Source organism: Danio rerio, chromosome 7 (genome assembly GCF_049306965.1).
Source record: "Danio rerio strain Tuebingen ecotype United States chromosome 7, GRCz12tu, whole genome shotgun sequence".
Taxonomy (NCBI): domain Eukaryota; kingdom Metazoa; phylum Chordata; class Actinopteri; order Cypriniformes; family Danionidae; genus Danio; species Danio rerio.
In genome coordinates, this window is record NC_133182.1 from 33,129,056 (window position 1) to 33,142,082 (window position 13,027).

At 39.0% G+C, this 13,027-nt stretch overlaps 1 protein-coding gene across 8 annotated transcripts in view; it reads left to right on the forward strand.

Annotated features, from left to right (window-relative positions):
* kcnc1a (potassium voltage-gated channel, Shaw-related subfamily, member 1a) overlaps positions 1-10,382 on the forward strand; it is a 61,472-nt gene extending 51,090 nt beyond the window's left edge. For 2 of the 8 annotated variants that reach the window (XR_012382476.1, XR_012382477.1), the window contains 3 exons: positions 3,072-3,257; positions 3,854-5,587; positions 6,613-9,585. Coding sequence is in view for 6 of the 8 variants with exons in the window: in XM_005168893.6 (XP_005168950.1) it covers positions 3,072-3,257; positions 7,423-7,562 (326 nt within the window). In the remaining 2 variants the exon portion in view is untranslated. 8 annotated transcript variants of the gene reach the window in all.
* The last annotated feature ends 2,645 nt before the right edge of the window (positions 10,383-13,027 follow it).

A 13,027-nucleotide genomic window follows, 5' to 3' on the forward strand; every position in this document is an offset into this window, starting at 1 on the left:
AGTTGATCCAGTTTCCACTTTTTGAAAGTGGCTTTAAAAGTAACGTAGTGAACATTTTTAAATGGCATATCGATGTGCCTTTTGATGCTGTAAAGCTCCAGTTCCCATTTACTGTGATAACAATCAGGACACATACATTTCTCCTTTTATTTTTCACGAAAGAAAGATAGTCATTGGTGTTTGCACAGTGACACAAAGTTGACCAAAGAATTACATTTTGCTCATAAATAAATATGATTTGTATATATTATAATTTTAATAAAATATTTTTGTGAGGGTCAGCTTGTTTGTTGACATTTTTAAAAATGGGAAAAAAAGGCAACTACATCATATCACATCTTTAAAGATGGTGCTTTGTACAGTAGCACTTCAACCACCCCTGAGAAACACTAAAAAACCATTACTGAGCTTATTGGGTTCTCATTCCTGCAGGCACAGGATGTCAACATGACGTCATATTGATGTTGTAGCCCAATGTCGTGAGGACATTGGATATTGTTTAGAAATGAAAATTGGGTTGACGTCAGGCTGATAACAATGTCCAACCTAAAAATCAACCTGATATCAACATCTAATCATGTTACACCTTTAAGCTGTGTGGACGTTACTACTATGACATCAATCAGACTTTAGATTTTGGCCACTTTTCAACACAACCTAAAATCAACCAAATATCTGTCATTTTATTTTGTTATTGGACGTCAAACCAAAGTTGTCCTTAGACTCTAGCTAGACATTGAATTTGGGTCACCTGACATCATGACCTAAATCTAACCTAATATTAATGTCTTATGATGTTGTGTGCCTGCTGGGATAGCACTTAAATTGGTAAAACATTTGGTGATATTTCAAAAATTTCACAACCTTTGGAAACCCAGACGATCCAAAAAAATCTCTTTTTGTACTATTTAGCAACATTTTTAGATATATTTTGTGTATGGGTGTAGTATATCTCCATTGACCATAATGAAATGTAGCCTCTCTAATAGTTCCAACTGGATTCATGTCCTGCTTGAATAACTGCAAAGTTAAAGGCTGTTGTTCTTGCTGATAGATGCTTTTCTGTTGACAGTAATATGTCAGACAGAGCGTTCTTGAATCAGTGTTGGCGATACAATGGAAAATCCAGGTGGAAGATATGAGAGTTCACAGCGCTCACTCCCTGGAGGAGCTTTGGCCGCTCTCTTCTTTCTCACAGGTCTGATCGATGAGGCGTAAATCCACTGAGCAGAAGCTTTTGGCTGCCAGAAAGCTCACAGGTGAACAGGCTAGTTGCCACGAGCTGTTTCTATATATTACACCATGGCTGGAGGCTATAATTTACTGCTCCTCCCTCCATCTCTTAGAGCTAAATCAGACCTGCACCCTGCTTCCCAGTCCAATTTTTTATCTTAAGTAATTCAAATGTTTGTTTTTTTATCTTTTCTAAATTGAACCAAATATGTTTTGGTCTTAAAAGCTCCAGTTGCAATTTACTTGGTAATCTAATTACAATATATTGAAAAAAAATCTGTATGTGGAAACAGGGTAAAGGGTATTTATAAATATTCAGTACCAATTTTACAGCAAAATTTTTTGTATGTGGGTCAAATACAAGGGATAGTTTAGATTTTTAGATATTTTTTGCAACCACCAAACCTCATCAATTCACAATTTTATTTTTATTTTGTTTATAAAAGGTTTAATTGATTTTTTTTTGTTATTTTTTTAAATTCCGAGATCCTGCAGGTTGCATTTTCATTGCCAATCTCAAGCCAATTGTACTCATTTGTTTTGGTTTAGTTTGGAATTTCCCCAACCAACCCAGAGCCCGGGGGATCAGAGTGAGTGCTCCGACTTGGCCCCACCCTGATTCAAAATGTTTAAGTTTTGTATCTTTTTTTAAAAACATTATTAGTTACTGGACAAAATGATTCGAGAAGAAATAGACTGAACTGGAGGCCTATGCTGTTTAATCAGTGAAAAGGCATGTACCATAGTAAATTTAGTTGTTCTAAAATAGATTTGAAATAGTTGTTCAAATAGAGTTTTTGTGACTACAAGGAGAACATTTTTAGTCAAATCCATGGTTCTTAGTCACACATAAAATACAACTCAATAGCTAAAAAAAAAAAAAAAAAAAAAAGTTATATGTAACACAAAACATAATGCCAAGGCTCCTGATAACATACTCAGGTCTAATGAAGCAAAACAATTGGTGTGTGCAAGAAACTGAACATTACTTACAACATAATTACAACCCAGGCTCATTCTGAAAACGTACCTCTATATACATTCATGGAGCGCGCCAAATACATCCCAGGACCTGCGTTGTTTTTTGGTTTGTTTTTTTTTTTCAGTTTTTTTGCTTTTGCGAATGCCCAGGGGTCACCGAGTACGCTTTTTGAGAAATTTCTCTTACAAATGCATTCGCCCTTGTTGTTCTAACGTAAACTCACCAGAGGCCGTTGCAGACTGAATGACTGACTGACTGACTGACCAATTGACTGGAATTGTTCTCCACCAGACTCGAACCCCTTGAACTGCGTCTCAAGTCTGCGGACGTACAAGGCAAGCTAATGGGACAAAATGGTAAAAGTGGGACAGCCGCCTATACGGGGACAAGCGGTCAGCTGGAAAACGCAAAAAGGAACAGCGTCAAACCAGCCCGTTCATTTAAAAAATGAAATTCAGCCATACGTAGGTCTGGCTACATAATTCTTGATTTCCATGAACTTATATAGGGCTAAGTTTTCAGAATGAGCCTATGTTGCATAATTACCCTAAACCAAAATGATTTGGGGTGGGGGGTGGGGTGGGGGGTGGTAACTATCCCTTTGATTAGTGTAAAGGTCTAGAACGTAAAGAAACATCACAGTGATTGCAGTTGAGGTAATTTTTGTTGTCGAAAGAGTATGCTTTAAAACAAACTGGTCATAACCCCAACATATATGCATGCAACCACAGCATACATTTACATGTCAACAGCAGGGCTTCCCATAATCTTTTCTCATCCATCTTTGCTCCCGCTTACAGTACATCAGTTTTGATGTATCGCCATGTTCTTCTTACATGTGCTTGTGTGTTTGAAGATCCCAAAGTGAACGGTGAGGCAGCTAAAGCAGCTCTGGCCAATGAGGACTGTCCCCATATAGACCAAGCCATTTCCCCTGAGGACGGCCAGATCTTTAACCCCAACGAGCCACGGGGAGACACTCCATGCTTTCTGCTCAACGTTGGCAGACGGTCCACAAACACTGGCACCCGAGTGAGGAAGGGTATGTAATCTCTGCGTGAGGCGATTGCCTGACACACACACACACAAATGTATTTACATCATGTGCAATACAAAATAAACAAAACAGACACAACCTACAGACAAGCAGAGCGCGCCCACAACAGACAGTTTATAATGATGGAATAAAAACTCTTACTTTCTTTACAAACAAGACCAAATTTTGTCTTCAATTTCCACCTCAGCTGACTCAGATTTTAATTACATTGGCTTAAAAATGGCCTCTTTTTTATTTACCGTATTACACTGTAGTCCAAATTGCTCATACGTAAATAAGTGATGGTCAAATGAAGATCCTTCCTTGCACGCTTCCAAAAGTCACATTTCTCCAACCCTCTTCTCTTTTAACATATTGTAAATACGTTTTTTTTTTCCACACCACGCTGCATTACGTCATATTAACACACATACAGCTGCCTCTTGGGGCCAACCTTAATCTTCCCTTTTTTCTGTTTTTCTTTGTTGTTTGTTTGTTTTTTACTTGTTTCTTCCACCACTGTACATTGTTGTGGTCTGTCCCTGTGTTTGTTCCTCCTTCCATCTCTCTGGTCTTCCTAATGCTATCCGATTGGCTCATAGCCGGATTGTTCTCAGGGAGGTCAGGGGCGGAGCCGGCCGGCCCGACGCATGGCACACAGGGTTACCCACTGCTGCAGCTAGGCTGGGCGCACAGCCCAGAAGACGGCCATGCCAGGGTCACCACCTGATATCCATGCCTGTTCAAACCGTGCTCACAGCAGCCTTAGATAAACATAAGACCCCTACATGCTATGTAGCTTCACAGGCTTTCCATTGACATCAGCAAATGTAGTGATATATAACCCAGCGTTAGTTTTACTCCTGCATCATCAGATCACAGAGCGACCACATAAAATTGATCACATTCGAAAGAATTTCCATCCACCAATCTGTCACGTGACCATTTTCTAACCAATAGCGCTGTCTGTCTGTGTCTTATGACATGTTGCTCTGTGTGAGCATGCTCTGTTTGACTCCAGATCTTACCCACAGCCAAAATCACCACAAGATCACCAAGCAGATCTACACACACTCTTCCCAACTAATATTTTTTGTGATTTATCTGTGTCTGTGTGAGTTGAGATGTTTGTGTGGGTGCGTGCGTGTGTGTGTGTGTATGCATGCAGTGTTTGTTGGATTGCACTGTTGTTGTTTTTTCTTTGTAGCATATTGTTGTGCATGTGTTAGGACAGTCTTGCGGCCTTGCTGCACAATCTGTCCTGATGCCTGTATGGTATTGGATGAGAAAGTGAAAACTTGGTTTTGCACAAGGCAAAGGAGTATGTAGAGATGCTGTAGACACACCAGGCAGTGACATGACAAACTCTTTCATTTTGAGTCAGTGAGCTACAAGTGGAGAAAGATTTCTAATCTGTATTAACCAAGTCTCTGCTGTAGGCTTCTAACAATGTTATACTCTTTAAACAATCATATCTGATCTAGGGTTTTGGAAAAAATCCACAATCTGATCGCAGAGATATTAGATTTTTCATCACACATATACTTAAGCATAAAATGAAGAGTTCAGATGCAAAACCCTCTAAATCTATCAAACCTCTTTTCTTGGAAATAAGCATTTTCTATCAGGCTCCTTTGATTAGGTTCATAAGTTTCATTTTAGATATAATGACAAGGTTATTAGGCGGTAAATAAAATAACTCTTTTCCAAAAATGTCACTTTAGATAATTATTTGGTTTTTAACAAGGTAGATTTTGTTTTATTGCGTCAAAACCGGCTAAATCCACTTGTGCTTTTTTGCAAACCCTCTAAATCCACCTAGACAGTGTAATTAGTTGTAAAATCATTAAAGATGCAATTACAAATTTTTTTAACAAACATAAAACACATTACACAAACCACTTAAAACACCTTCATTCCGCTGTATTAACCTCTGACGAACCAGACTAAGCAGAAGGAAAATTAATGAATGAAATGTGTCGAGTGCGCATCAATCAATAACATTAAAATTAACCTGAATTAAATCTTAACAATCTGCGTTCATTTCTGATTTCGAGATTTAGATTTAATGTAAGTACAGCAATAAAAACAAGCTTGTTAGATTCAAATAATGTAGTTTAAAAACTTTGCGAAACATCAATATCTGTGCATTGCCCATTAATATAAAAAAGCTTATCAGACTTAGGTAATATCAAGTACTATAAATAATGAATAGTTTTATACATTTTATTTATCTTTTAAAAAACAGCTTACATTAGCAAATAAAACACAAGGTAGGCCTACTGGGCAAAAGGGGGATGCCTCTGAGGGCCTACTCACACTATGCCATCCGTACCGTGCCCAGGCCCGTTTCCCGGATCGTTTGAGAAGTGTGAGTGCGTTGAATCGGGCTCAAGCACGGTTCACTTGGCCGGCCCTGGCCCGGTTGGAAGAGGTGTGCCTGAGCGCGGTACACTTGGGCTTTGGCGCGGTACGCTTGTGTGTGAGCGCGAAACGCGCCAAAGCCCGAAACCGAAAGCGAGACGTGACTTTTAAGGGACTTTTTGATATGGATTTATTAATCATTCTTACTGTTCAGTGATCGCAAACTGCCGTAGTTTATTAAAGACAAGAACTCCTCACAGCACGCCAGCTGCGCGCCTTCAGCAGATCTCCTCATTCCTGCAGCACGAGAGCTTAATGATTGTTTATGAGCGCCAAAAGTGGCGGATCTGTTCGGTAAAATATCTGACTGTGTGTCCCCGCATCCCTAAGGACTGTTTGGCGAAATATTTGACTGCATGTCACTGCATAACAAACGACTGAAAGGATATAACTAGAGAAATCTTCACTGTGCTGCTAAATGAGAGCGTATGGCAAGCCGTTTTAACATTTAAACCTTGTTCTGACTATCCATAAATATATTTAGAGATATAATTATATATTTTGACAAGTCATTATTATAATTCGACTTGTCAGAATGACAATTAGAGATATCTGCAATTACAATTGTACTAGTACGAAATCAGATTGGAGATATCTGCAAATATATTATGACTAGTCATATTCCTCCATTGACTTCCATTGAAAAATATTTGCAGATATCTCTAACTGAGTTTTGACTCGTCAAAAATCCAATTCAAGATATCTACAACTGTAATTCGACTATTAGTAAATTAATTAGAGATATCTTCAAATATATTTATGGAGTCAGAACAAAGATTTAAATGCTAAAAAGGCTTGCCATAGAGAGCGCTTCTGAACAGCGCAGCAGCGATGACGTAAGCGTGCCGTGGCCCGGTATGGTGTGAGCGCGGGCCGTCGGGGGAGACGGGAGGGGGGACAAGCGTGCTTTGGCCCGGTTCGAGGCAACTGTACCTAGTGTGAGTACGGCCTTAGTCTCTTGTTTACCCCCATAGCATCCATGTGGGATAAAAGAACGGCATTTTAACTTCATCTTTCTTGAAACACAGTTGCCATTTAAAGTGTTGTAAATCGGACTCAAAGTAAATGCACAAAAAAAAAAAAACTTTATAAATGCATGCTATACTTCCGACTGTATAAAGTGTTTGCATCTATTAAAATTGAAATCGAAAGTGGAATAAAACAGTCACCTCATAAAAGCCGGCGTATAAGCGCACCATTACATTGAAAACATATAATTTAATTTGCACAGTCAGATTGGTTTTTGGGACATGACGGCTTTTACTGTGAAAGGCAAGTGGTGTTTAGCGGCTTTTGCAAACAAACTTCACTGTTATTTCTGAATGTGCTGAGGCTGGGATTTAGATGATTTGAAGCAAAAGTATTTGTTGAACATGTACATCTGAACTCTTCAAATGTTTTTTAATGGTCAAAATGACTCAAAATGATTGTGAAGGTCATTTAAAGTGCTTAAATCTGAGGTTTTGACCCTGACAAATCATCCGATATGACTACCTTAAAGTGAGTCAATTTAAAGTTAATCTTTAAAAAAAATGCCTTGCAATCCACAGTTTTCGTTGCTCGCTCTAATGCCGGATTAACCAACTGATCTCTGTGCATGCCCTCACACAGAGACTGCATGCCATTTTAAACCCTTTAAACCTGACCCATAGCAGCCAACATGGTGTGGAGCAAACTGACAGAGGTCAAGACCAAGCCTTTGTGTCTTAGCAACTGCCATGTGCACATTTCTCTCCACTAAACCAAGGTTATCAAAAGTCCCGAAGCCTGGGCACCATATCCAGCAAGGCCCGAACGCTGGCCGAGGTGGTGTCGATGTCCACCGGGTCCTGCATCCCACCTGTTCTCCTGCGGCGGTCCCATTCTCCAATCCCCTCCATTCTGTAATAAATGGAGCAGTGGTGTAGTTAGAGCTCTTTCCTTGGGTCTTCCTCCTGTCCTGCTGCTGTTTGATCTAGTTTGGTCTGTCTTGTTTTCTGGTCCTTGTCTTCTGGAGCTTTGTTTTTGTCTCCTCTTCTCCTCTTCCTCCGTCCGTTTTGCTTGTTTCTTGTCTTTACGTACCGACTAACTCACACAAAGCCATCAGAGAGAAAGAAAACCTCCAAAAGATCTCAGGGAAATTTGTATGGATTTCCTAGTTGTATCAAACTCAATAGAAGAACAGGGATGAGGAAGGTAAACTTTTCTTTAAGAGCACATTATTGTTCTAGGGGGCACATCATAACTGGAAGAACTAATGAGGCAAAGCCTCCCTTCAAATGATTGAAATCATGAATTTACTATGAATGTTTACTTATAAATCCTCTCCCATTTGATTATATTGTCTGACACCTGGAGGACAAAATAATAGCCACTTGTTTTTTTGTCAGTTTGCTTTTTGTGTAGTTTCTACGTTTAAATGGTATAATTCCCTTTTGGTCTGGTGAAGTCTTCCTTCTTTCTCCGTCGCCTCTTTAACAAGAACCCAGGTAGGAGCAATCAGGATTTCCTCTTTCTCTCCTCCGCTGTCTACGGCCAGTGTCTCTCCTTCCTCTGCAATTCTTTCATTCTCCCTGTGCATTTCTGTCCATCTTTCTTTCTCCAACCTCTTTAGCCCTGGATTGCAAAAGCAACCCAAATGAACGTTTTTTTTTACTATACTGAAAAGGAAGTCTTATTTTCTCAGCCAATTTCCTCCTTATTCTTTGAGCTGAATGAAAACAAGGCCCAATGGCAGGATGACCCTGAGCAATCCCATCCTCCCCTGTATTTTCTACTGCAGATCCCTGCAAAGAGGAAACTGCCCTAGTTAAGTATATGCAGTCAGAGGTGCTCAAAGTGACCTGAGAAGGCAGCAGCATCTCAAAACCTTGGATTCCCTTCTCCAGCATTGCTGGACTCCACAACGGCCAGAGGGATTTCAGGCTGGAATCCACAAGAGGGACGCATGTGTAGAGAGAGAGAGAGCACAATAGAGGATGTTGCTAAGCGGCGTTTTTATTCCCAATCCGATGGCGTGAGGGACCCAACGGACAAGGACTTTTTTAAAGAAGACCTTAAAGACCAGCGAAGGAAGAGTGTGACCAATGGATGGCTTTAAAGCCAGCAGAATGCATTTTTATAAACACAGTACTAACGATAGTACCTGCAGTGACAGATGTAGTGGACTCTTACCTGTTCATTTTAGCATGAGCTGCATGGTGTTACATAAAAAGAGGAAAATATTCTATATCTGTTATGAATATCTGTACAGAAAAAAACAACATATTTTCTTTCAAGAGTTCCTGACTTTTGCAGAATTGACATGTAGCCATGGATACGATGAGATGTTCAGAAACCATGTTCTTTATTTGAGCAACAGATCTTTCTTCATTCTGTCTTTGTTGTTAACCACATGACTCAGCTCTGGTCACATTGACCTCACATTCTGAACTAAATGCTAGTGGTTAGAGTGTAAACTCCACCTTTCGACTTTGTTTCTGTCTGGCATGCTTGTGATTTTGGATCTTATAGACAAACAAAAAAAACTGAGCAAAATGAGTTACTTTTCTGTTTTATGTCATAATTATTGGTGAATAGATCCTGTGCAAACTGTCGTGAGCAAATGTTTATTTCACATATCAAGTGCAGACTTTTGACAGTGTTATTTTTGGAAAGAAAACAAGCGAATATGAAAAACAAGAGAAAAAAAACAGCATCCTGTTGAGATATTTTCCATTTTCTCATTACTTTTAGGTACTAAAACACAAAGAAAAGCAAAAAAGGCAGATGTATATTTACATTATAAGAGAATTGTATGCAATTTAGAACTTTGGGAACAAAAAGACAAAAAAACAAAAGTGCATGCACAATGTTATGCAACTGCATAGAAAAAAAAGAAAGAAAAACATGAGTACAAACAAAGCATGAAATAAATTTTGTATGAAACCTGTTAGAACGCTTGGGTTATTTTCTTTCCCTTTACTGCAACGGAATGTTTGATTAATTTCTGATTCTCTCATTGGACGATGCACCAATGCTCTCTTTGACCTGAAATCAACAGGCACAAAGAGCTGGATTGGAAGGGTCTTTAATGCGAGTGAAAAGAAAATGAAAAAGAGTGTGTCTCCAGGTGGAGCAGCATGGCAGACTGCGCTGATGAGCATGCTGATGAATTAACCATTAACATTTGAAGGAAACACCTGCATGCTGCGAACGAGCTGAAGTTTTTAAAGAAGCGCTGCCGTCGACATTCAGTAGACTCTGCTCAATGAGGTATGATGCCAAAGCCTGCCTTACGCCTGCTGAACGTGCCTGCTAGACGGCATTAACCTCACCCTCTGCTCTCCTTTCATCCCTTCCTCCTACTCCTCCTAACCCCTCCATCTCTCCTCTGCACTGTTTGGCACGTCATTCGCACCCTGCTCACCCGTCTTTGTTCTGGAGGTGTCTGGGTAATAACTCGTCTGTTGTCTCTCTTCTTTTTTCATGTCTGTAGAGGCTTCTCGGCAGGGCCGGCACAATCCGCCTGCATACTCTGTGTGTGTCATGAATCGTGGTGTTCCTACCACTGTGTGCATGGCCCAGAACACCCCTCCCACCTCCTGATAGTCTGTTTGTTGCACACGAATGGATGGAAGACCACTTTCAGCACATTTAAATCTATTTCAGAGGGACATTTTGTTGTGGTGGCTGGTAATATTGTCAACTTGTAGTGGTGTGTAAAAGGCTGTCCTGATTTTGCCAAGTGGTTGATGTTCTGAGACTAATAATTTCTATGATGTATATGGGACGACAACTGTCTTAGCCAATCAGCTTTTGTGATGTCATCAACTTTGTAAAATGATTTTTTTTTAATCCTCTTATTTCCCACATAGAAATCTAATATGTGGCAATATATACAAATTAGATGTATGGCATACAAGTTCATATTAGCATTTATATATGTAATATATGCATCTATACATATATACAATATATATATATATATATATATATATATATATATATATATATATATATATATATATATATATATATATATATATATAGTTATATATATTGGGGGTAAGGACGTGATAGGGGCACCTCAGCCAACGAGGGCAGAGGGGCAGTGGCTCTAGTCACCGGGCCACCCCCTGTGCACGGCCCTGCTTTTGTGTAATGTCTAAAGTTTTAAACAAAGTAGGTGATTTTGCTGACATTTTAAGATTGTAAGGCTCAAAAGGCACAAAATTTGTTGTGTTTGGAAAAAAAAACACCCCAAAATCAACATCTTTAGATGTTATTGTTAATTATGTGTATCTGTTCAAACACGCACCCAAACCCCAGACCTTCGCTCAGCTTCAAATCACGTGTACAGAATCTGTTTGGGAAAAAGCTTTATTTGTCACTATGGGGTGCGTCAGCTAACAGTCACACACGGCTAATTGACTGTTTGAAAGGATTGCATAGAAAGTAAGGGAATCCTGCCATTTTTATATTTATTTCAAAGTGTTTTCATGCCTAAATAAACGAAAGCACAGAACAGACCCACATTTAAGAGCAAGGGCTGTCCGCTGGTGGTTGGCGGTAGAGATCTGCGCGGGACTAAATTTTGAATCCCGTTCCCTCTAGGTTTTAGTCCGTACCCCACCACTCCCGCTCATATTTAGCATTTGTTGTACACCAGTTACCGACCGCTCACATGCTTTATTAGGAAATTTACAGCCGGTACAGAATGCAGACTTCAAGCTGCCGGAATGGTTTGTGTATAGGGAGGATTGGCCCTTTAATGTTTATTGCCACCCTTAATATAATAATAATAATAATGATAATAATAATAATAATAATAATAATAATACTTTTTTATTTAGCCTTTCCAAAGCTCAAGTACACGTTACAAAGAATGTAACAAAAAGAGATAGTACGAACACACATTAAAAGAAACAGTAATCAAGTAGAGACAACATTAGGTTTACAAACATACAAGAAGTCTAATATAACAAACTGGAATTACAAAACAAGACCTAGGAGACAAATATGCAGACTACAGGTTGATCAAACAAAGTGGTCAGTTTATGAAATTAGAAGTGTAACATTCAGAAAACAAGTACGTTTTAAGAAAAGATTTAAATTCTGAGATATTATTTACAGAACGGAGTGAAAGTGGCAGAGAGTTCCAGAGTTTGGGTGCAATAACACTAAATGATCTGCCCCCCATTGAAGAGAGGCGATACCAAGGGAGAGTCTGAGGAACGTAATGAGCGAGTAGAGATGTAGGGGTCAAGCATGTTGCAAAGATAAGAGGGAGCTAGGCCATTTAAGGATCTAAATGAAAGGAGGGGAATTTCGAATTTAATGCAGTATGCAACTGGGAGCCAATGGAGGTCGAACAAGATTGGGGTTATATGAGCAGAACAATTGGTATGAGTGAGTATTATAGCTGCAGAGTTTTGAATATATTGTAATCTGGAGATGAGGCTGGCAGGCAGACCAATAAAAAGAGCATTACAGTAGTCAATGTGTGATGAGACAAATGCATGGATGACAGTGTTAGCATCCTTACTACTGATGAAGGGATTTAAAGAATGCAGATTTAATAACAGATTTAATGCGAGACTGAAAGAAGAATGTAGAGTCAAAGATTACACCTAAATTACACCATAGGAAGATTAAAAATAGGGGAGAAATACGGGAAAATACCTTTACGGGATGATAGCAGGATGTAACTGTAAAATACAGTACTGTACAATCCTGTGAAAAACGGGAGGGTTGATAGGTATGTTAATGATTTGTTCAGTGGTAGTTTTAAATGTACACTGAAAATACTGTTTCTCTCTCTAAGGACTTATTATGCGATCTCTGTTGCCATCTTGTGGCAGAACGTCAAACGACTTTGCTCTGCTCAGTATGACTGGCTGATGGCAGCCAAATCAATGAATCTATTTAAAATATGAACTATTCTTATAAATAAACGGCATAGCTGCAATTTAAACATCTACATTCTCACCTAAGCCTCAAAAGTACTTTATTTTGTCCAACAGCAGCAATCCTGTGCCATTCCTGTGGGCGGAGTAATACACAAGGATGAAGAGGCTGTACAAGTGCTGATATTACTTCAATATTCTATGGCTGTCAGATTCAAGAACCAGACAGAACTGTTATATAAATATATAATTATTCATACCCCTGACAAATTCAGACATACACATTTTTGTTCAAATGTAAATAAAAGTAGAGAAATTTGAAATTTTTTTCAACGATGTTCCCTTTCATATATCATCTTATTATCTTTTGCGAAAAGCCTCATTTCCTGTGAAAAAAAACTCTTGCTGTTTGAATAAAAGAAACTTTACAAAGTAATTTTACAAATATTTATGTAATTTTTTTTGTATTTGTCAAATCCATATATG